Source organism: Bos javanicus, chromosome 24 (assembly GCF_032452875.1).
Source record: "Bos javanicus breed banteng chromosome 24, ARS-OSU_banteng_1.0, whole genome shotgun sequence".
In the NCBI taxonomy this organism is placed as follows: domain Eukaryota; kingdom Metazoa; phylum Chordata; class Mammalia; order Artiodactyla; family Bovidae; genus Bos; species Bos javanicus.
In genome coordinates, this window is record NC_083891.1 from 21,814,945 (window position 1) to 21,839,977 (window position 25,033).

General features: G+C 43.6%; 1 protein-coding gene across 1 annotated transcript; it reads left to right on the top strand.

Moving 5' to 3' along the window:
• The first annotated feature begins 4,601 nt into the window (after window positions 1–4,601).
• Window positions 4,602–24,972, top strand: ZSCAN30 (zinc finger and SCAN domain containing 30). The gene is made up of 4 exons (XM_061399604.1): window positions 4,602–4,683; window positions 14,202–14,729; window positions 15,005–15,143; window positions 21,781–24,972. Exons 2-4 carry the CDS (start codon window positions 14,322–14,324, stop codon window positions 22,710–22,712), a joined length of 1,479 nt encoding a protein of 492 aa, XP_061255588.1. The 5' UTR covers window positions 4,602–4,683; window positions 14,202–14,321; the 3' UTR covers window positions 22,713–24,972.
• Window positions 24,973–25,033: the final 61 nt, after the last annotated feature.

Consider the following 25,033-nt stretch of genomic DNA (forward strand, 5'->3'; position numbering starts at 1 on the left):
TATTCTGCTGTTGGACAGAAAATAGAACTTGTAAGTGATGAGCTTGGATAGTTAACTGAGGATATTATCAAGCAAAAGGTGAAAAGTATAGATGGATGATTTTCTCTTGCTGATTACAGTAAAAATCTGAGAGGAAAGAGATAAATTGAAAAGGAGTCAGTACTCAAAGATCTGGAAGATTCTCAGCTTACACAGATCGAATGCTCCAGAGACAAGGCCTTCGGTGTAGCTGGACAACCTTTCGGTGAAGAGGTTAGATGGGTGATTCATGGACCCAATCAACCATCTCAACAGAAACCAGGAATAGAAAGGGGGTTATCCATAGGAAGGATCCATGGAAGAGCCTTGTATCCAGTTGTGTGTATCCCTCTGATATCCAAAGAAGACCAATATGGTTCTCACCAGAAACACTGCTAGCTTGGATTGAATTTGATAGAGACAGGACAAAATAAAGACTGTCAGACTTTTGGGATTCTACTGGGATTCTACACACAGACAATGGAGTGCCCAGGGGGTGGGTCCACTACTGAGGGTTGAGACACCAAGGCCACCTCAACTGAGAGCAGCTCCAAAGCCAATGGGACCTGTGCAGCCCAGAGACTGCAGTTGATAGGGATTCCACTGGCCCAGTAGCTCAGCTGGTAACTCAGCTGGTAAAGACTCCCTGATAGCTCAGCTGCTAAAGAGTCTGCCTGCAATGCAGGAGACCCCTGTTCGATTCCCAGGTTGGGAAGATCTGCTGGAGAAGGGATAGGCTCCCCACTCCAGTATTCTTGGGCTTCCCTGTTGGCTTAGTTGGTAAAGAATACACCTACAGTGTGAGAGACCTGGGTTCAGTCCCTGGGTTGGAAGATCCCCTGGAGTAGGGAAAGGCTATCCAGTCCAGTATTCTGGCTTGGAGAATTCCATGGACTGTATAGTCCATGGACTCGTAAAGAGTTGGACACAACTGAGCAACTTACTTCTCTTCACTTCCACTGGCCCAGAGAGCATTCCAAGCTACAGAGTAATTTGGAAACTCTAAGATATTTGGAAATTAAACAACCCATATCTAAATAGCCTATAATTCAAAGAAATCACAAGAGAAATTATGTTTCATACTGAATGAAAATGAAATGCAACATTTAAAATTTTGTAGGATATAGCTACAGCAGTGCTTAAGAGGAAATTTTTTTAGCTTTGAAATGTCTATCTTAGAAAGGAAAACCTCGTATCAGTAATCTAAGCTTCCATCTTGAGAAACTTGAATGTCAAGAGCAAACTTAGCCAAAAGAAGCAGACGGAAGGAAGTAATGAGTCGCGTAGTAATTAATAAAACCGAAAGCAGAAAAAAAAAAATCAAACCAAGGGACTTTTCAAGTGGTTCAGTGGTTAAGACTGCACTCCCAAAGCAGAGGGTCCAAGTCCTGTCCCTGGTCAGGCAACTAGATCCCTCGTCCGGTAACTGAAGATCCTGCTCCATAAAGAGCGTGTGTGCCACAACTAAGACCTGGCGCAGGTGCTACCTGCTCCCCCCAAAACTGGTATTTTTGTTAGTATATAGCTGGCCTTTACTAGGTCAACTAAAGAAAAAAGAGAGATTAACAAAAGCCAAGAAGAAGGGACATCTCTACTAACCCTATAAAAATTTCCCTCATTCCTCAGTCGGTAAAGAATCTGCCTGCAATGCAGCAGACCTGAGTTCGATTCCTGGGTTGGGAAGATCCCCTGGAGAAGGAAATGGCAATCTACTCCAGTATTCTTGCCTGGAAAATCCCATGGACAGAGGAGCCTGGTGGGTTACAGTCCATGGGGTTCCAAGAGTCGGATACGACTTAGCAACTAAACCCAACCAGGGATTATTATAAACAACTTTATGCAAACACATTATACAACATAAGTGAAATGGACAAACTACTTAGAATTATATAAATTACTAAAACTGAAAAAGAAAAACAATAAATGTATGAAAAGTAAAGAAATTGAGATCATAATAAAAATTTTTCTAACAAGGAAAAGCACAGGCCTAGATGGTTTCACAAGTGAAATCTATCAAACAGTTTAAGAATATTGAAAGTCACATCCGAGTCTTTGGGACCCCATGGACTATACGGTCCATGGAATTCTCCGGACCAGAATACTAGAGTGGGTAGTCTTTCCCTTCTCCAGGGGATCTTCCCAACCCAAGGATCGAACCAGGGTTTCCTGCACTGTAGGTAGATTCTTTACCAGCTGAGCCATAAAGGAAACCCAAGAATACTGGAGTGAGTAGCCTATCCTTTGTCCAGTGGATCTTCCCGACCCAGGAATTGAACTGGGGTCTCCTGTGTTGCAGGTGGATTCTTTACCAACTGAGCTATCAGGGAAGTGAATATTAATCCTTCACAATCTCTCCCAGAAAATAAAAGGGGCCATTAATTACTCTGATACCAAAGTGAGACAAAGATATCACAGGAAAAGAAACTACAGATGAATATCTCTAACAATATGGACACAAATATTCTCAATCAAATATGAGTAAATTAAATCCATTAATATAGTAAAAATTATACATCATGATCAAGTGGAATTTATCTTAGCAATACAAGGTTAGCTTAACATCCAAAAATAATGTATTTAGAGAGTTAAATACTTCACTCTCAATAATGTTCACTAATAATAAAATGTCTGAGTATTGGCATAATCACACAATATATTCTTACTAGAAATTAGAATGTACAGTGTACATCTACAGAAAGCAATATGAATTTCACACACAGTGTTGAATGAAGGCTGAATTAAGAGAGCGCATATTGAGTTCCATTTACATAAAGTACAAAAATAGGCGAGACTAACCTATCATGTTAAGGGTTTAGTGTATGTATGCTATGCTGTCGCTCAGTCGTGTCCAACTCTTTGCAACCCCATGGACTGTAGCCTGCCAGGCTCCTCTGTCCATGGGAATTCTCCAGGCAAGAATACTAGAGTGGGTTGCCATGCCCTCCTCTAGGGGAGTTTCTATCTTTTAGGGCCAGAGGAGGGTAGTGGCTTGATGAGACTGCAGTAGGCACTTCTGAGGATGGATAATATTGTTTCTTCATCTGAGTGCTAGTAACACAAGTGTGTTCAGTTTGTGACAATTCAGTAAACAGTGCACTTATTTACTTATAAAATGAGCATCACCTACTGATACTACTTCGTTGGTCTACATTCAGAGCATGACAACATAGACTAAATGTACCATTTTTTATTATAGTGTTTCATCGTACTTCCTGAGACCTATCCAGTCTTATTCTCTCCCCATCAACTAGTCCTCTATTCTTCTATCTTCAATTTTTCTCCCCACTCACTCTTTATCTTTATTCTACAAATATAATTAGGTCTCTAATCTCCTTAGAAAACAAACTCCTTAAAATTCTGTTGCCTCGACCAACGAGTTTCCTCTCTTTTTCCTTCCTGCATTATCACATTTCTTGAAAGGAATCATTATCTATTCTCAGGGCCTTACCATACACTTCTTAACCCCAGGCAAGGACATTCCATAGGTAACATCTCTCTGGCCCTTCTTCTGCCCTTCGCCTTAATTCTAGCATCACCTTAGTTAGCATCTTCTCCAGCTCTCTGTAGCATCTCCTAGTCACTTCTTCCCTCTCCTGAGAGCTCTCCTGGCTTTTATGATGTTTGAACTAGCTGGGCCCAGCTTCCCTGAGAAGCTCCTTTTCTCTACCAGCTCTACCCCTTCATTCCCTCAGATACTAGTATTTTATAATTCCTTGTTTGTTTTTCCACAAGATCTCCCTTGGTAAAGTTTCTTCCCTATCTTTAGTCATATTTTCAGATACTCGCAAACCTTGCTGAGTTTACATTTTTAACCGCCTGTCCTCTTTCATCTCTTTTGTCCTTTAATCCTGTCTACAAAGCACTGTCAGATACTGCCCCAGAATTACAATTCTGGCCATGTCACATGTAAATGGCCTGCACCGCTAACTAAATGCTTTCCTGATTCCTTAGCAGGGCATTTGAAACTCTCCAAACCTGATCCCAACCCATCCCTTAACCTAGGATCCACCCAACCAAGATGCTGGGCTAATTCCCCAGCGGGCCCTGAGCTTCCCACCGCTGTGCTCTCGCTCCTGCCGCTACCTACGAAACACTGCACTCCTAAATCTCCATTTTACTCCGTCTGCGGCAAGGCTCAGCTTGAGTACCGCAGTCTTTGAGAAAATTAGTGACCTTCTACTGCTGGATCCCGGATCCCAAGCCCTTGCAGTCGACGGTGGGGTGTTTCTGCACTTTACACTCTCGCCACGCTGGGGTAAGACCCCTTCTCCCACTCTCCGCCCTGTAGCTTCGAGAACTGTCCTTGCAGACAGCGTGTTCGCGGTGTGCGAATGTAATCTGGTCCTCTGCCCCAGATTTACAGATGGTCGGTTCTATTTTTATCTCCTTGATGCTACACTAAGCTCTATCGCTATTTCTATTTTCCTCTTACAGTCTCCCGTCAACCGTTTTCGACCTGGGGCGGTCCCCACCAGGTCCCACCCAGAGACCCCTCCTTCTCCCGGTCCCCTCAATGGTCCTCTGAACCCCGCCGCGGCCCCGCCACAGAGCTGCAGTCCTCCGGGCGGCCTAGAGGGGAGCGCCGCCCCCCACTTCCGGCGCGCGCCGCCCGAGGTCATTCTGCCCCTCACCTGGGGTCAGTCCCCGCCGCCCGCGGAGCGAAGGGTGAGTGAGGCGGTGCGGCCCCGCGGCTCCGGGGCCCCGGGTGCTTCCCAAAATGCCGCTGTCCGGCCTCGGCCTGCCTAGGCCCCAGGCAGAGCATGCGGTTCTACTAAGTGGTCGCCCCTCAACGGTACCGTCTGGCCGCTCGCCCTTCCGTCGGTCGGCGCATCAGTCCGTCGGTCATTCTTTCATGCTTTCATGTTTATCCGCTTGCGGTTCATCCACCTGCCTTTGCATCCCCGGACTCCGGGAGCACTAACCGGGTGCTTCCTGTGTGCCTGGCCGCTGACGGAGGAGTCACAGGGGCACAGATGGAATCCTTCCTCCCATTTCACTCGCCCAGAGTTCATTCTTGTGTCCTATCTCAGCCATCCTTCTTGACTTCCCCAGTCTAGGTTAGATTTATAGGTTAGATTTTTTTTTTTTAAACGAGCCACTCTCAGAGCACTTTGTACTCTCCCCCTTGTAGTTCTTTCACAATTAAATCAGGTAATTCCGTGCTTTTTTTTTTCCCCTCTTTTTTTAAGCATCTGCCTCTCCCCACTGTTTTTCAGTCCCTGGTGGCTCAGCGGTAAGGGCTTCCCAGGTGGGGCAGTGGTAAGGACTCCATCTGCCAATGCATGAGGTGCAAGAGACGCTGGTTTCATCCCTGGGTTGGGAAGATCCCCTGGAGAAGGAAATCCCATGGATAGAGGAGGCTGGGGGGCCACAGTCCATGGGAGGGGTGGGGGCGGGGGCTGGTCACAGGAGTTGGCAAAAGTCAGACATGACTTAGCAACTCAACAACCACAATTGTCTTGTTTGTAACTCTTTCAGTGACAGTTGTCTTGTTTGTAACTCTTTCAGTGCCTGCCCAGTGCCTGCACAAAGTAAGAACTCAATAAATGTTAGAGAAATGTATGAAAACACAGGCTTTCCTCAAAAGTGCAGTTGGTTTAGTGGAGAAGGCAGATGTGAAAGGGCAGTTCATCAAGGTACCCATCTAAGAGTATGGACTCTGGTGTCAGACCATTTGGTTTCAAAACAATCCAGACTACTTACTAGCCTTGTGACCTGAGACAAAGTACATATACATCTCTGTTTTTCTTCTGTAAAACTGTAGAATATAGGGTGCTATAAAGATGAATGAAGACACTTAGAACAGGTAGCTGATGCTTGACACTACAATGAAAGCTCAGTTAGTGTTTTCTGTTACAGTTTAAGCAGACAAGGTAGATACTTTATACTGCAGTAGACAGGAATGTCCAAAAGTGCCCTGGACTTCCTTGGGTGTCTTGGACTAAGAGCTACCTGGGACCAGGATCTCATCTCCCAGAGGTGCTTCCGGCCTGCACCTGGGTCCCTTAGACAACTCCATAAACAGCTGACACTTAAATTCACACTTCTGGTCCAAAGCAGTCGACTTATGCCCCTTGGTGACAAAGCTGCTTTCTCATATTTACACAGTAAGAATGTAGAAGGAGCAGTCCCTTGAATTACCTTCCGTAAATTCCCTGGTGGTTCAGTACAGGGGGTATGGATTGGATCCCTGGTCAGGGAACTAAAGCCCTGCATGCTGCACACAGCCGGAAAAAAACACAAAAAACAAAAGCCCAAAATGAAAGGAGAGAGAAGGAAAAAAAAACACACACACCAGAATTCCTTTCTATGGGATAATGGGAGAATCAGGGTACATGTGCTCTTTTTACTCACCACTCAGTAAGTTTCCCCAATAAAGCCTATTCTGTAACCCATGCCTTCTGACGTGAAATTTGCGTTTCCCTTATCCACTATGTTGAGTGCTGTATGCACGATGTGTTGAGAATCTCCTCTGGGCCAAGTGTTTTAAAATGCAACTTTTATTGTTATTTAGTTATGGGGAGGTCAACAGATCAGGAGATGATTGGTGAGAAAAGGTAGTTTGTTACAGGTCCCAAAGGAGCAGGGGCATGCCTGGCCCACAGAGCCACTTGGGGAAGCCCCAGGGTCAGTTAGGAGGTGATAGGAGCAGAAAGTGGGCAGGAGCCTTTATTGTGTCTTGTGTGGCAAGAAACAGGGCAAGGTCATGAGGTTTAGGATTGGCTACTTTGAATAATTTCAAAGTAGGGACAGGGCTGTGAGGCATAGAGGTTATCCCTGATTGCTGATACTTGGTCCTGGGGTGATTAGGGCAGGGGAATGGTGGTCCTGGATGAGAAAGCCCCCTGGAGGAGGTGGTGGGTTTGTGGGGCTCTGGATTGGTTGCTTGGTATGTAAAAGGCATACCTGCAGGCAAGTTTGCTATCTCTTGAAATCTGCTAGCCCTGGAAAGGGCAGTCCCTCCAGTGTTGACAAGGCCCTAGATGTCAAAGCATCAGAATTTAAAAAATGCTTAATATACCAAGCAAAACTAAATGTTTATGTTATTGTAATTCCTGTAATAACTCTGATGAAAGCATTGTTGACTCCATTTTTAATGGAGAAGAAATGGAATCTCAGAAAGGTTTAGTTGGCGACTACTGTCATAGCTTTTAAGAGGCTGCATTATGATTCCACATTGTGGGGTCACCTGATTCCAAAGCTGGTGCTTTTCCTGGGAGCTAAGTCATCTCCTTGCAGTATGAGAAATGGGGACTTTTTCAGACCTAATTAGGCATTCAACAATGTTGACCACTGCCTGTTTTAAACTCTCCTTTCTTAACTGTAGCGACACTCTTTCTTTTATATATGTAACACCTACTATGTACCACACATTGGATTGGGTGATGGAGACACAGTGGGAGCAAAAATCTTGATATGGCTTATAATCTCATTGTGGAGGATGATAGGTATTGCTTGAGCTTCTCTGGTGGCTCAGTAGTAAAGAATCCACCTGCAGTGAAGGAAAGGCAGGAGATGCCACTTCAATCCCTGGGTCTGGAAGATCCCCTAAAGGAGGGCATAGCAAAGGATACAGTCCTTTGTATACTGCCAGGATACAGTCCATGGGGTCGCAAAGAGTTGGACACGGCTAAAGCAACTGAGCACACACGCATGGGTATTACTCAAATAATCCACTGAAGTATCAGTTCAGTTCAGTCCCTCAGTCATGTCCGACTCTTTGCAACCCCATGGGCTGCAACACACCAAGCTTCCTGTCCATCACCAACTCCCAGAGCTTGCTCAAACTCATGTCCATTGAGTCGGTGATGCCATGCAACCATCTCATCCTCTGTTATTCTCTTCTCCTGCCTTCAATCTTTCCCAGCATCAGGATCTTTTCAAATGAATCAGTTCTTTGAACCAAGTGGCCAGAGTATTGGAGTTTCAGCTTTAGCATCAGTCCTTCCAAAAAACACCTAGGACTGATCTCCTTTAGGATGGACTGGTTGGATCTCTTTGCAGTCCAAGGGACTCTCAAGAGTCTTCTCCAACACCACCGTTCAAAAGCATCAATTCTTCGGCACTCAGCTTTCTTCACAGTCCAATTCTCACATCCATGCATGACCATTGGAAAAACCATAGCCTTGACTAGACAGATCTTTGTTGGCAAAGTAATGTCTCTGCTTTTTAATATGCTATCTAGTTTGGTCACAACTTTCCTTCCAAGGAGTAAGTGTCTTTTAATTTCATGGCTGCAGTCACCATCTGCAGTGATTTTGGAGCCCAAAAAGATAAAGTCTGATACTGTTTCCCCATCTATTTCCCATGAAGTGATGGGACCAGATGCCATGATCTTCATTTCTGAATGTTGAGCTTTAAGCCAACTTTTTCACTCTTCTCTTTCACTTTCATCAAGAGGCTTTTTAGTTCCTCTTCACTTTATGCCATAAGGGTGGTGTCCATCTGCATATCTGAGGTTATTGATATTTCTCCTCAATCTTGATTCCAGCTTGTGCTTCTTCCAGCCCAGTGTTTCTCATGATGTACTCTGCATATAAGTTAAATAAGCAGGGTGACAATATACAGCCTTGACGAACTCCTTTTCCTATTTGGAACCAGTCTGTTGTTCCATGTCCAGTTCTTTTTTTTTATCCATGTCCAGTTCTAACTGTTGCTTCCTGACCTGCATACAGGTTTCTCAAGAGGCAGGTCAGGTAGTCTGGTATTCCCATCTCTTTCAGAATTTTCCACAATTTATTGTGATCCACACAGTCAAAGGCTTTGGCATAGTCAATAAAGCAGAAATAGATGTTTTTCTGGAACTCTCTTGCTTTTTCCATGATCCAGCGGATGTTGGCAATTTGATCTCTGGTTCCTCTGCCTTTTCTAAAACCAGCTTGAACATCTGGAAGTTCACGGTTCACGTATTGCTGAAGCCTGGCTTGGAGAATTTTGAGCATTACTTTACTAGCATGTGAGATGAGTGCAATTGTGTGGTAGTTTGAGCATTCTTTGGCATTGCCTTTCTTTGGGATTGGAATGAAAACTGACCTTTTCCAGTCCTGTGGCCACTGCTGAGTTTTCCAAATTTGCTGGCGTATTGAGTGCAGCACTTTCACAGCATCGTCTTTCAGGATTTGAAATAGCTCCACTGGAATTCCATCACCTCCACTAGCTTTGTTCATAGTGATGCTTTCTAAGGCCCACTTGACTTCACATTCCAGGATGTCTGGCTCTAGGTGAGTGATCACACCATCGTGATTATCTGAGTCATGAAGATGTTTTTTGTACAGTTCTGTGTATTCTTTCCACCTCTTCTTAATATCTTCTGCTTCTGTTAGGTCCATACCATTTCTGTTCTTTATTGAGCCCATCTTTGCATGAAATGTTCCCTTGATATCTCTAATTTTCTTGAAGAGATCTCTAGTCTTTCCCATTCTGTTGTTTTCCTCTATTTCTTTGCATTGATCGTTGAGGAAGCCTTTCTTATCTCTCCTTGCTGTTCTTTGGAACTCTGCATTCAGATGCTTTTATCTTTCCTTTTCTTTGCTTTTCACTTCTCTTCTTTTCACAGCTATTTGTAAGGCCTCCCCAGACAGCCATTTTGCTTTTTTGCATTTCTTTTCTATGGGGATGGTCTTGATCCCTGTCTCCTGTACAGTGTCATGAATCTCAGTCCATAGTTCATCAGGCATTCTATCTATCAGATCTAGTCCCTTAAATCTATTTCTCACTTCCACTGTATAATCATAAGGGATTTGATTTAGGTCATACCTGAATGGTCTAGTGGTTTTCCCTACTTTCTTCAATTTAAGTCTGAATTTGGCAACCTGACTTGGCTCTTGAGAAACCTATATGCAGGTCAGGAAGCAACAGTTAGAACTGGACATGGAACAACAGACTGGTTCCAAATAGAAAAAGGAGTACATCAAGGCTGTATATTGTCACCCTGCTTATTTAACTTATATGCAGAGTACATCATGAGAAACGCTGGGCTGGAAGAAGCACAAGCTGGAATCAAGATTGCCAGGAGAAATATCAATAACCTCAAGATATGCAGATGACACCACCCTTATGGCATAAAGTGAAGAGGAACTAAAAAGCCTCTTGATGAAAGTGAAAGAGAAGAGTGAAAAAGTTGGCTTAAAGCTCAACATTCAGAAATGAAGATCATGGCATCTGGTCCCATCACTTCATGGGAAATAGATGGGGAAACAGTATCAGACTTTATCTTTTTGGGCTCCAAAATCACTGCAGATGGTGACTGCAGCCATGAAATTAAAAGACACTTACTCCTTGGAAGGAAAGTTGTGACCAAACTAGATAGCATATTAAAAAGCAGAGACATTACTTTGCCAACAAAGATCTGTCTAGTCAAGGCTATGGTTTTTCCAGTAGTCATGTATGGATGCGAGAGTTGAACTATGAAGAAAGCTGAGCGCTGAAGAATTAAAGCTTTTGAATGGTGGTGTTGGAGAAGACTCTTGAGAGTCCCTTGGATTGCAAGGAGATCCAACCAGTCCATCCTAAAAGAGATCAGTCCTGGATGTTTTTTGGAAGGACTGATACTGAAGCTGAAACTCCAATACTTTGGCCACCTTATGTGAAGAGTTGACTCATTGGAAAAGACCCTGATGCTGGGAGGGATTGGGGGCAGGAGGAGATGGGGATGACAGAGGATGAGATGGCTGGATGGTATCACTGACTCGATGGACATGAGTTTGAGTAAACTCTGCGATTTGGTGATGGACAGGGAGGCCTGGAGTGCCGTGATTCATGGGGTTGCAAAGAGTCTGCCACGACTGAGCGACTGAACTGAATTGAACTGTACTGGGGCTGTATATATACTGACAAAATGAGAGAAGTGCTCTGAGGGAAAGGAACATGATTCTCTTTCATGACTTCCTGAATGGTCCAGGGTTCTGAAGCCTGCCTACACATCAGAATTGCTTGCAGACTGTTTTACAGATCTAAAACCCCATCCATGAGGTTCTGGCTCAGGCTGGGGTGTGGCCCGGGAATCTGTAAAGTGACATGAGTGCAAAGACAGACTCACCTGGGCTAAAGTGAGTTTGGAGTTTTAACTCCAAAGCTGAAGGGCTTTGGAGTTTTTTGTCTTTAATTTTTATTTTATATTGGAGTATAGTTGACATAGGACTTCCCTCATAACTCAGTCGGTAAAGAATCTGCCTGCAATTCAGGAGGCCATGGGTTTGATTCCTGGGTCAGGAAGATCCTCTGGAGAAGGAAATGGCGACCCACTCTAGTATTCTCGCCTGGAGAATCCCATGGATAGAGGAGCCTGGCAAGCTACAGTCCATGGGATCGCAAGAGTCGAACTCGACTTAGCAACTAAACCACGACCTCCATAGTTGATTAGCGGGCTTCCCTGGTGGCTCAGATAATAGAGAATCTGCCTGCAATGCGGAGACTTGTGTTCGATCCCTGGGTCAGGAAGATTCCCCTGTAGAAGGGAATGGCTACCCACTCCAGTATTCTTGCCTGGAAAATCTCATAGACTGAGGAGCCTGGTGGGCTATAGTCCATGGAGTCACAAAGGCTCAGACAGGACTGAGTGACTAAGCACGTATATATAGTAAATTAACAATCTTGTGTTAGTTTCAGGTGTACAGCTAGGTGATTGTTACACGTGTTTGTATTGTATTTCAAATTCTTTTCCCATTTAAGTTGTTATAGAATGTTGAGCAGAGTTCCTTGTGCTTTACAGTAGGTCCTTGTTGATTACCCATTGTTTTTGTTTTTGCTTTTTTGAAACTAGTCGGGGGAACAAGATCGGATCTGCAACTTGAAGAAGTCACTGTGGTTACATTAGAAGCAGACTGCGTTCTCATACAGTGTGACAAGGATAGTTGCTGAAATGAAGATGCTGCTGGTAGTGATGGGGAAAGGTAGATTCTGGAGATAGGAAATAAAATCAATAGGACTCAATTTGAATTAAATATAGGAAGAATGTGTTAGGCATGCTTTCATGTTTCTGGCAATACAGCCAGATGGTTATTCCTGCTTTCTGAGGGGGATCTTCCTGCGAGAAGAGCAGGTTGCGGTGGGAGGAATCATCAGTTGATCATGGATGTGCTGAGTTTGAGGTCCTTTTGAGAAATTCAAGAGGATTTATGATGGATGTGAGTCACAATGGGCACAGAGAACTGGAGCTCAGATGGGAGCTCAAGACTAGAAGTGGATGGTAACTGAAGGTCAGGATGAGATTCCCGGGAGAGACTAAGAGCAGTGGTGGTGGGCTTAGGGCTGACCTGTGGAACTCTGATGTAGAGGAGGGTGGGCCTGTGAAGGAGATGCAGAAGGAGCAGTGAGAGTGCTTCAGCCACCCAGTGGAGGACAAGTTGGTGAGGGATAATATTTGTGCATTGTCATGGAATTTCTTAAATGTCAATTGTAAGAAGAACTAAAGAAATGTATTTAATATTTTCCAAGTACCACAAAATTAAGAAGAAAAATGTCCCTAAATTTCTCTTTGTTGAGGTCTCTCCTCTCTCACTATTCCTTACCTCTGCCTAGGCAGAGGTACTCTGTCCAGTACTTTGTACCCTGGCTGCATATCAGAAGCATCTATGGAGCTTATTGGAGTCCCACCCATGGAGATTCTGATTCAACAAGTCTGTCCTGATGTCTGTGTTCCTTGGTTGATTCTGAGCCATAGCACGCTGAGCCTGGCCTTTCTGAATTACCTGCATTTTCCTCAATGGGCCACATCCTCTTACTTGCCATCCCACTGCTTGCCTGAATGACCTTCCTCTACGGCTTTACCCAGCTCACACATATCAGGCTATGCTGAGATGATTCGCCCAGGCAGACAGTTCTTCCTGGTCTTGGTTATCTTTCCGGGCTACCTTGTCTGCTTCTCTCGATCCTTGGGTATATTGCACTGTGTTTGTCACTTTCCTGTACTAAACTAGGAGTCCTTGAAAACAGACCTTCGTACCCTGAGAATCCTGATCAGTATACTGCTTAGCACAGAGCTCAAGTATTGTTGAGATAATGGATGAAGGAATCCATTCCTCTTTTCTTTGTGTCTCAGAACCCTGTGACTTAAAGTCAAGAATAAACCTTCCTTTTATGTACATCACCGTGGCCATTCTCCATGACTTTTCCTTAACAGTTTCACCCTCATTCTTAATTTAATTTAGTGTCAACCTAGATTGTCCTGGGCATTAACCCATTCTGTAATTTTAAAAAGCCAGTGCATCAGAGTTGGGCTACTCCTAGGTTCATGTCTTGACTTTGCTGTATACCAGTTTGGGACCTTGGGCAAATTACTTAGCTTTTGAGAACCTCAGTTTCCTCATCTGTAAAGTGGGGATGATAATGCATACCCGCTAGTGTTATTTACACTTTCTGATAAAATTGTAATTGTAAAGTGCCTCGCCCAAGGTAGGTTTATTAAGTGCAGATTCCCTTCTTTGGAGAGTTGTTGTTGTTTAGTCGCTAAGTCGTATCCAACTCTTTGTGACCCCATGGATTGTAGCCTGCCAGGCTCCTCTGTCTGTGGGATTTCCCAGGCAAGAATAAATGGAGTGGGTTGCTATTTTCTTCTCCAGAGGATTTTCCCGACCCAAGGATTGAACCCAAGTCTTCTGCATTGGCAGGCAGATTCTTTACCACTGAGTCACTCAGGAAGCCCCTCTTTGGGGAGAACCCATGACTTAACAGAAAGAGCTAATAAATACTCTGGTTGCTGAGCACAGTTGTGCTGCTTACTGGCTGTGTGTCTTGGGTCCCTTTATGATTCTCAGCAGCCTCATTTGGAAAATGGGCACAGTTATGATTGTCCTTACAGAATTCATAGGGAAGTTATATTAAATTTATGTTAAGTATCTCGCAGGTGCTTGGCATCTAGTAGGTGGTCAGTAAAGTGGTGCTTGTTATTCTGAGGAGTAATAATACACTAGAGTGTTTTTCCTGCTTTGCATGATTTTTGAGCACTACTTACTGTCTCCCATGTGGTCTCTAACATGGTCACCAAAAGTTGAATTTATTTCAGTGATACTTAAACATTTTCCGTTTCACATCCTGAGAAAAATCCTGAATCATCTATGAATGTATCATTTATACGAAAGCTCCCTTCTCGTCAGTTTTCTTTACAGCGCTATGCTCTGTGTCACCTGGTCTTCAAACAGCTGAATTTATATTCTAAACACATTTTTCCCCCTATGTGACATTAGCATCGTCCACCTCAGGAGCTCCCCGAAGCATCAGAACTCAGAAGAAATCTCATAGACACAGACCCATCTGCTCACCACTTCGGCTAGGCAGCCTCTGAATTCAGATTGTTTCTGCCCAGAATGGCAGGGAAGTCTGCAGCCTTGGCCTACTGTGCTCCAAAAGGGCAAGAAAGACTCATCGTGGTGAAGGTCGAAGAAGAAAACTGTGTTTGGGGGCAGGACTTTGGCCGTCAGGGAAACCCCTGTAGCCAGGAGGCCTTCCGCCAGCGGTTCAGGCAGTTTGGCTACTCTGACTCCGCGGGGCCCCGAGAGGCGCTGGGCCGGCTCCGAGAGCTTTGCTGTCAGTGGCTGAGGCCCGAGGTGCTCAGCAAGGAGCAGATCCTGGAGCTGCTGGTGCTGGAGCAGTTCCTAGCCATCCTGCCCGAGGAACTGCAGGCCTTGTTCCGAGAGAACCGACCAGAGAGCGGAGAGGACGCCGTGGAGATGTTGGAGGAGCTGGAGAAGGAGCTCGACGAGCCAAGGCAACAGGTAGGGAGGTGTTTTGTTGGCTTGTTTAACCGTTTGTAGGTTAATGAGAAAGCCATTCTGAGTGACTTGACTGGGCTACCAGAGAACGATAAAAATTTTTGTCTTTTGGCTTATTATTTGTCCACTAGGATCAAGTCACTAGAGCTATTAGCCTTATTGTTCTCTATCTAATCATTTGCTTGAGTTTCTGACTCTGGTTGGCCTGCCCTGTTATTCTAGGGGTTTTCCTCTTGTGTGTCCTCAGAATCATAGTGTTGGTACTTGATTACTCCTAGGACACAGCTCATGGCCAGGGAATGACCTGGAAGGAAATGACATCTGTGGGAGCACTGAAGTCACCGAGTATCCAGCTCCAGCCCTTGGAAAAGCGGGGCAAGAATGAGACTCAGGAGTGCCAGGCTTTCTGTGAGACAGGTGAGGAGCCACAGTCCATGTGGGGTTGAGGATGGAGGTGAAGGTGTAAATGCGTGGCATGGGGCATTTTCTTAATGACTGCTGCTTGTGACTGTCATTAAATGTTGTGGAAAAGCCCCCTTACCTAGAAATACTCTTCCTTTGGCTCTGCCTAGAATCTGAAATTCCAACATAATTTCTAATTCTGGGTTAAGAGTTCAGGTCTCAGCACTTCCCAGATGGTCCAGTGGTTAAGAATTCGTCTGCCAATGCTGAGGACACGGGTTCCATCCCTGGTCAGGGAAGATCCCACCTGCCTCAACTAAACCAGTCCACCACAACTACTGAAGCCCACGCTCCACCACACGAGGAGCACCCCAGTAAGAAGCCTGTGCACTGCAGCTAGAGAGTAGCTGCCTCTCACCGCAAGTAGAGAAAGCCCATATACAACAGCGAAGACCCAGCATAATAAAAAAAAAAAACTAAAATTAATTAAAAAAATAAAAAAAGAAACTTAGAAAAAATTAAGGTCTCTAATAGAATTTTCTAATAATACCCATAATATTCAAAGACCAGTATTCTGTTTTTTTAATATTATGGTCCTACTGTCAAGGCAATTCCTAAGATGAAGACGAATAATGTATCAGTAAGAGAAATTACATGGTAGCTTGAACAGGGGAAGTTTAGCATTAAGAATTATTAACTATGACAGGGGATTAATTACTAACTAGTTTTTAAAATCCCCATTAAGTATACAGAAATAACACATGTAGGAGTCTCCGGGATTGAGGTAGATCACCCCAGAAAGGAACCAGTCTGCAAGAGGGTGCCACATCCTCTCCCTCCCCTGGCAGAGCTGAGGTCCAGACCTTGTTGAAAAGGGCACAGCTGTGGCCCGCTGAAATGTTCCCAGAAGTGCTTGCTGGCAGACTTGCTGGGAAACTGCTCTTTGGGGTTTGAGGACAGCCATTCATGGGTGGGGGGAGAGTGTTGTGTTCTAGGGGGCAGAATTCCCTGAGAAGCCACCTTTTTGAGTGCCAGGAGCCCCCTATGGGGAGGTGCTATGACACGGAACTTGCTGGAAAGCCATGCTGAGGGATGGTGCCCTGCACCTTGCAGGGAAACCAAGAGAGCACACCAGAACCAGGAAGGGAAGACCCTTCCTCCTCCAGTGTCTGTTTGGCCCCCCTACTGTTAAAGTTCACATCGTGTCAGTCGGCCAGGGAGAAGTGTGTCACAGGCAGGGCATCGAAGGGTGGGTTTGAAGCTGACCAGGGGGCTTTATGTTATTGGCAAAGTCATCCCTATGGGCAGCACATACATCAGGCTTATTAACTTGTTTTCATGAACAAGTTTGTTACACCCACCTACCCTTCCGATTTCATTTTTACCAAACAATCTTATTAAGTTCCCATGAAACTTAGCTATAATAAAAAAGTACATTAGTCTAGTCTGGTCTGTGTGACAGTTACATTACTCATTCATTCTTATTGTGGTTTTCCTGCTCAGTTTCATGAGCTTGGCTAATGAGAGTTGACCCCAAGAGGTAAATCTATTCATTGTATGATGATAAAGTTAGGTTTATGAGGCCACAAGGTCAAGGGCTAGCTCTCAGATTTTGGCAGTTCACCAAAGGAACTCATGCATCTGTACATTGAGACCTCCTGAGAAACTCCCTTCCAGCTCTCCTGACACATCATTTGCCAAGTGAACCATCTTCTGCATCCAGTAGGAGCTACATTCAAGTGGACTTTAACAATCATTTCCTCGAGTCCTCTGCCTTAAAGTAGGTAAATATCTAAATCAGTTAGAGTAGATTATTCCTTTTTTAAGGTCTTAAGGAATGAGAGTGTCCTGTAATTTTTTAAGTCATTCTTGTTTTTTTCATTCTGATATTTGTTGTGGGCTGAATTATGTCCCCCTGCCCCCAATTTCTGTGTTGAAGCCTTAGCCTCCAGTACCTCAGAATATAACTGTGTTTGAGATAGAGCCTTTGAAGAAGTAAATAAGTTAACATGGGATTGTTAGGGTGATCTCTAATCCAATATGACGGTGTCCTTGTAAGAAGAGGAGATTGGGACATAACACAAATTGAGGGACAACCATATAAGGACACAGTGGAAAGAAAGCCACTGCAAGCCACAGAGAGGTAGACCTGGAGGGGGAAAAAACCTGTCAACACATTGATTTTGGACTTCCAACCTCCAGAACTGTGAGAAAGTAAATTTCTGTTGTTTAAGCCATCCAGTGTATGGTATTGTGTTACGGCAAGCAGACCAGCCAGCTACAACAATCTTAAACTTCTTTTCTGGGTCGATATGAACTACTTCCAACTTTAATTCCATTTTATTTTATTTGTTCAGCAGAGTCCTCATAAAACACAACCTATTCTTGAAGGCAGTGAGTACACCGCCCTTTAACTTTGTTTTAACTAAGCATCTCACTGCCTCTGACTCTCTGTTCCATCTCTGGTCATTCCCCTGGACATGCTTCAGGTTCTCCACATTCATTTGAACTACAGGGATAAAAAAATAAAATACTCTAATAAAGATCTGACTAGTTTATAAGGTAGATTCACACCCCTCTTACGTGTTGCACTTTGCATCTTTTTATTGTTCACTCTTTCACAGTGGTATTACATTTTTGACTCAATCCAGCCTTCCTCATCCTCCGTTTATGCCTGGTCCCTAAGAATATGGCCTTGAATGGCCTTTACTGGATTCCTGATGAATCTCGTTATGCTGATCTCTTTCTTAGTCATGAGGGTTTCACCTCCACTTCTGAAGGATTAATGTGGATCATTTCACATCTTTTACCTAGGTCCTGAGGTTTAAATCATTGGAGGAATCCACTCTGACTGGATTGTAAGAGCCATCACGTAATTTTTACAGCCTTACACCCTCGTTACATAATATATAATATAATTTTCCTGTAGCTTCTTCACTAGCCTAATAGTATGTCTTGCAAGAAGAGAAGTCTGTGTTGGAGATTTGAGTGCAGGTGTTTTGCTGAGAACATGCTCTTCAGGAGAACTCTGGATGGAGTGAGAGAGGGAGGGTTAGGAAGGGGCAAGATCAAGAAACCTAGCCTTGGCTTAATCCATGTGGTGGGGCTTTGCAGGGATCCCCCTGGAGCATAATAGTACTGCTGAGTTGTCGCTTCTTGAGTTGGGGTGGAGGGTGGTGAGGGTGGAGTAATTTCCTAGGCCGGGTGGCTTTCATCTGCCAGGGAAAGTCTCCAGAGAAGGGGACAGCTGTAGGTCATTAGGAGCCAACAGTTGCAGCAGCTGAGGGAAGGAGGCACCATACTGGTGAAGGTGATTTGGGTGGGCAGTGGAGCATCATCTTTATAGTGTTACCCTGTGCAATTAAGGCTGAGTCCCTAGGTAAGAGGATTTTAGACCATACAGGGTATTGAAAAGGTAGGGAAGTAGTGGGGTGGGGTGAAAGTGAAAGTGAAGTCACTCAGTCGTGTCCAACTCTTTGCGACCCCGTGGACTGTAGCCTACCAGGCTCCTCCCTCCATGGGATTCTCCAGGCAAGAGTACTGGAGTGGGTTGCCATTTCCTTCTCCAGGGGATCTTCCCGACCCAGGGATTGAACCTGGGTCTCCTGCATTCCAGGCAGACGTTTTAACCTCTGAGCCACCAGGGGATGTTATATAGAAGAGCTTTTCTATAGGGAAACCTATGGCTTATTTCTCTTCCAGAGTGTCTCCTATAATCTGTACTCTGCCCTCCAGCCTCTGGACTTTGGGCTTGGTTGTGAATTATCATTCATTCTTGGGAGATAGTAATTAGATTATTTGGCTTATTTTTGTACAAATATTTCTAAATACTCAAGTAGTCATTTGTTATTCTACTTTCAATCTTAAATTTCCATAAATTATTCTAGTTAACTGTTTATCCTAATATTTTTATATAATAAACATATATAGTTGAAAGAATAAAAGTCTTGATATTTTCCTGATCTATACATCTAAGGTCAGGATTTTGTACTGGTCTCATGATTTGACTTCATGTAATTACAGAATTTGAAGAGGTATTTTCAGTTCAGTTCAGTTCACTCAGTCGTGTCTGACTCTTTGCAACCCCATGAACTTCAGCAAGCGAGGCCTCCCTGTCCATCACCAACTTCCAGAGTTTACTCAAGCTCATGTCCATTGAGTCAGTGATGCCATCCAACCATCTCATCCTCTGTCACCTTCTCCTTCCACCTTCAGTCTTTCCCAGGACCAGGGTCTTTTCAAATGAGTCAACTCTTCACATCAGGTGGCCAAAGTATTGGAGTTTCAGCTTCAACATCAGTCCTTCCAATGAATATTCAGGACTGATTTCCTTTAGGATGGACTGGTTGGATCGCCTTGCAGTCCAAGGGACTCTCAAGAGTCCTCTCCAAAACCACAGTTCAAAAGCATCAATTCTTTGGTGCTCAGCTTTCTTTATAGTCCAACTCTCACATCCATACATGACTGCTGGAAAATCCATAGCCTTGACTAGACAGACCTTTGTTGGCAAAGTAATATTTCTGCTTTTTAATATGCTGTCTAGGTTGGTTATAACTTTCCTTCCAAGGAGTAAGAGATATTTTAAATCCTGTAAATTATGTAACTGTTCTAATGTTCACAGCCCTAATTTTGTCCCTACAAAATTTTATTGCCACTTTATACTCTAATAATTTGATCTATTTACTACTTTCAGAAAATTTCTCATTGGGTTGTTACTTCTCTGACTTTAACCAAGTTGGTGCTTATTATTCTTCAGCCCTTTTTATATATTATGCTTTTATTTATAATTTTTCCCTTTTCAAACAAGCACAGGCTTGATTAAGTTTCTGTCTAAGATCCAAGAACAGTGTGAATTTGAGTGTTCCATCCTAATCTAAGAGGCAGTGTCATCCATCTGTGATTTCTGGTAAGGAGTGAGGGAAAGAGAAGCTGGATAGCCCTCTGCTTTGGTCAGGTAATCATTGTGAGACTTTATTGTTGTGTTTGAAGTATCATGAACTACAAGAATATCAGAAAAGGTATTTATTTTCATATAAAAACATGCTTTTTTACAAAAATAAAACAAAAATGTTAAAAAAAATTTTTTTTCCCCTCAGTGCCATGCCATTATAGCCATGCTTCCTTCCAATAAGAAAGGCAGATGACATGGAGGGAAAACTGTAAACCTTGATGTGAAGCATCTTTGGTTGAATCCTAACTCTACCAATTGTTTATTCTGTGACCTTACATCGGTGAACTTCGGTGGTGGGTCAGTGATAAAGAACCTGCCTGCCAAGAAGGAGACCTAGGTTCCATCCTTGGGTCAGGAAGATCCCCTGGAGAAGGAAATGGCAACCCGCTCCAATAATCCCATGGACAGAGGAGCCTTAGCGGGCTACAGTCCATGGGGTCGCAAAGAGTCAGACAAGACTTAATAACTAAACAACAGCAACAAGAGATATCAATGATATAGCCTCTCTGAGTCTTCATTTCCTAATCTGTAGAATGTGTATAAGTTTAGAGGACTTTGAGGAGGTAGAAAGTAACTTAACAGTTTTTCAGATTTTCTCCATGCAAAATAATTCAAGTTACCTTAGCCATCATTTAGTAGCCTCCTGTTTTGAGTTACGAGAAATCTAGAAATGAGAGGGGCATGTTGTGTGAGAGCTGAAGGTTTGGCACCAGGCAGTCATATCTGCCTCTCCTTTCCAACCTTCTTTGACCGTCTATCAATTAAAAAGTGAACATGGAAGACTCCCACCAGACCCTGAATGAGTCAGGAATTCACAAGATTCCTTTTATTATGCTCTGCATATCGTATTCTATTTGCTTGTAATTATTTGATCAACTAAGAACTTACCAGAATCTGCCATTTACCTTTGCACCCCCTGTGTGTGTGCGTGCTAAGTTGATTCAGTCGTGTCTGACTCTTTGGGACTCTAGGGACTGTGGCCCTCAGTCTATGGGATTCTTCAGGCATGAATACTGGAGTGGGTTGCCGTGTCTTCCTCCAGGAGATCTTCCCAACCAAGAGATTGAACACACGTCTCCTGCATTGGCTGGTGGGTTCTTTACCACTAGCACCACCTGGGAAGCCCTTGTACTGCCTACCTCTGTTCAGTTCTAAACCTTGAAGTGTTTTCCAATTGTATCTTCTGCTCTCCTGTTTTTCTAGAAGGACTAGATTCAAGACTCAGACATCTTTCTTTAGCCTACTTGTTTCTAGTTGTTCCTCTTTTCCTTTCCCTCATTACCTAAAAACACACCTTCTCCTCTAACCCAGGACTGTCTCCCAGCTTCCTGCTCTCTCACTGCTACCCCTGTTTACCACCATCTCCTTTAGCTAATGTCTTTCACTGTTCACTATCTCTCCTTTCCCAGGCTGACTCTCATTCTAGTCTATATTACTGTCTGGGGACGGGCACCTCTCACTACCCCAAGTCACTTCTCTCTCTCTCTTTTTTTATTAACCATTTTTATTTTTTATTTAATAAATAAAACTGAAACCAAGTCACTTCTCTTGATTGTAGATTTGGAAGCTAATTTTTAATAGTTTTCCTTCTAATAGGTAAATACCTATTTTACTTGATTTCTTTTCTATTCTCACTATAGTAAGTTTTTTCTTCCAGCATGGGGAGCAAATGACACTTGCATATTCTATTCACATTTTTAGATGGCAAGCTGGTGGCTGACAGAGTACTGACAGCAAAGCAAGAAATTATTGAATGTGTTGCATCAGCAACCACAATACCTCCAAGACGACTCCCTGGGGAAACTCCTTCAGGACAGATACTTGAAGAAGCTTTAGGAGGTCTGGACAATTTTGAGAAGCTGAAAGGCAGTGCTTCTGGGAACAAACTGAGTCAGTTCCCTTCCCAGGAAACACATTTTAGACTGGCCAGCTTCACCAAGAAAATCGCCACAGAAAAGAATTTCCTGGAATGTAATGAAAGGATAGGAAGCCTCAGCCTGAACTCAAACTCTATAACACAACCGAGAATTCTTTCTGGGGGTAAGCCCTATGAGTGCTTGGACTGCGGGAAAGCCTTTTGCCAGAGCTCAAAGCTGATTAGACATCAGAGAATTCATACTGGAGAGAGACCTTATGCATGTCAAGATTGTAGCAAAGCCTTTAGTCTGAGATCAGACCTTGTTAGACATTGGAGAATTCATAGTGGTGAAAAACCCTATGGATGTTGTGAATGTGGAAAAGCCTTCAGGGGCAGCTCAGAGCTCATCCGGCATCAGAGAATTCACACTGGAGAGAAGCCTTATGGATGTGGTGAATGTGGGAGAGCTTTCAGCCGGAGCTCAGCCCTTACCCAGCATAAGAAAATTCACACTGGAGACAAAGGCTATGAATGTACTGAATGTGGTAAGGCTTTCAGTAGAAGCTCTATCCTTATTGAACATCAGCGAATTCACACTGGAGAGAAACCTTATGAATGTAATGCATGTGGAAAATCCTTCAATCAAAGCTCAGCCCTCACCCAGCATCAGAGGATCCACACTGGGGAAAAGCCTTATGAATGCAGTGAATGTAGGAAGACCTTTAGGCATAGATCAGGCCTCATGCAGCATCAGAGAACTCACACCAGAGTGTAACTCTTTGGGTAAGAGTTGTACAATTGTGAAATGCTAGGAATTCACTTTGGGGTGAGACTCCACAGAAGATAAAGGTTTTCTGAGGGCAGAATTCTTGTCCTTCCAGTGCCATGAACTGTTGTAAGAGTAGATCCACAGAAGGATATTTGTTGAAGTGTTGAATGGGTACCTTCACAGTAAATCTGGGGTTAGGGAAGAGATCCTGAGAGAGCTCCTTATAAGATGGTTAGGAGGTGATGCCTCTAATGGCAAGGATCCCTGCCCAGGCAAGAGCATTTGCATTTGGCAGGTGAAGGCACATGCCAAATTATCCAGTTCTCTGAAATGTTGTGTTGTGAGGTTGTGAAACGTTGAATTATGCCCTGGATCAGTTTAGTAGTATCTGGGGAATGGTGACTCATTCTCCTCCCACGTCAGTTCTCTCCTCAGCCCTGGCCTTCCTGCTGAGGTCTGCTTGTTTACTGAGCGCCTGGTATGTGCCATTCATCAGGGGCAGACATGGCCACTGCATCTTGAGTTAAGGGCTAGTAAGTTTTATATATATATGCATGCGTGCATGGTCAGTTGCTTCAGTTATATCTGACTCTTTGCGACCCCAAATTCCTCTGTCCATGGGATTCTCCAGGCAAGAATACTGGAGTGGGTTGCTATTTCCTCCTCCAGAGGATCTTCCCGACCCAAAGATCCAACCTGCATCTCTTGCAGCTTCTGCATTGCAGGCGGATTCTTTACCACTGAGCCACCACGGAAGCCCTTACATATATATGCATATTCAGAAATATATATACACATATTCATATATGTGAGTATATGTATATGTGTGGTGTGCATGTATGATTCTGTTGAAATGCATGGATGGCAAGGGATACCTAACCTGGTCCATGAGTCACCAAAGGCTTCCTGGATGTGATGAAATCTCAGCTGAGACATAAAAGGTGGGTAGAGGTTAGCCAGAAAAAAGCGAGAAGGAAGAGAATGTTACATGCAGAGGTTATCGCATGCTGCATGGCATGAAGAGAGGATCTGGAACCATCCCTTCTTCTGACACTTCTCTTTGGCAACAATTTGTTCTTGTGGCCCCTGGTTCAGAAGCCAGGAGAGGTGTTGGTTCCTCGCTTCCTATTTAGTCACTGAGTTGGGTAGCCAATGCCAATCTCTTGAAGTACTCAGAGAATTAGTGTGATGGGAGACTTGGCTGTGATGCATGAAAAAGACATGTTTGTACATCTAGGAAGGAGTACATATTGGATGCTAGAGGGACAGTGTGGACCAGAGTGCTTGTGTCTCATGACCCTGGGGCCCAGAAATGAGAAGCTGACAGGAACATGGGAGTAGGAGGTCCTCCCAGGCTCCACTATGTCTCATTCCCTGCTTGCCCTCCTCTTCATCAGACTCACAGATGCTAAGCTACTTGAGGGCAATGAGTATTTGTTGAATTACCCTCTCAGATGCCTCAAAACTCAACTTTTCTAATTTTCGTCAGTTTTAATTAACTCACCAGTAATTGTTGAGGGCAGTTAATACCTAAGAGAAAGTCTGAATCCTCTTCTAGGGTACCCCAGTTTCCCTTCCTGATGCTGTCACTTCTGAAGAAGACATGGTGATCAAAGCTGTTGTGGGTAACAGGGGAGGTGGGATTGGGGGAACAGCCTTTGTGTCCAGAGGCCGTAGGATCACTAGTGAGGTCAATCAGATATCTAAAAAGATTTTTCAGATGGATAGAGTTGCCTTTTCCTGTAGGTGACAATCAAATGATTTCATGTTTTTAATACCATTGAATATCTTTTCCTGATTGTGAACTATAAATGTTGATAGTATAGAAAATGAGAAAGTATAAATCACCCAGGATCCCATCATCCATAGAAACACTGTTAACATTTTAGAGTACTTTCTATTCATTTTTTTAACCCATCAACCCTAATATATATAATATACACACATATATTTTTTCTTGGTAATAATCTTGTCTGGTGAATCATTCTTAGTAACTGATTTTTAACATTTATACTTTTGAATATATACTTCAACTGTTCATTAAAAAATTTTTGGTAGTTGATTTACAATATTGTAAATTTCTGCTGTACAGCAGTGATTCAGTTATATATCTATATATTCTTTAACATACTCATTTCCATTATGATTTATCTCAGGACATTGAATATAGTTCCTTGTACTATACAGTAGGACCTTGTTGTTACACTTCAGCTATTTAGTATGAGAATGTAATGCAAGATGTCTTGTAATAAAATTTGAGTTTTGAGTTTTGCTTTGAAATTGATCACTCAGTAATAAGCACAGTAAGACAAGTGGAGACATGTTGG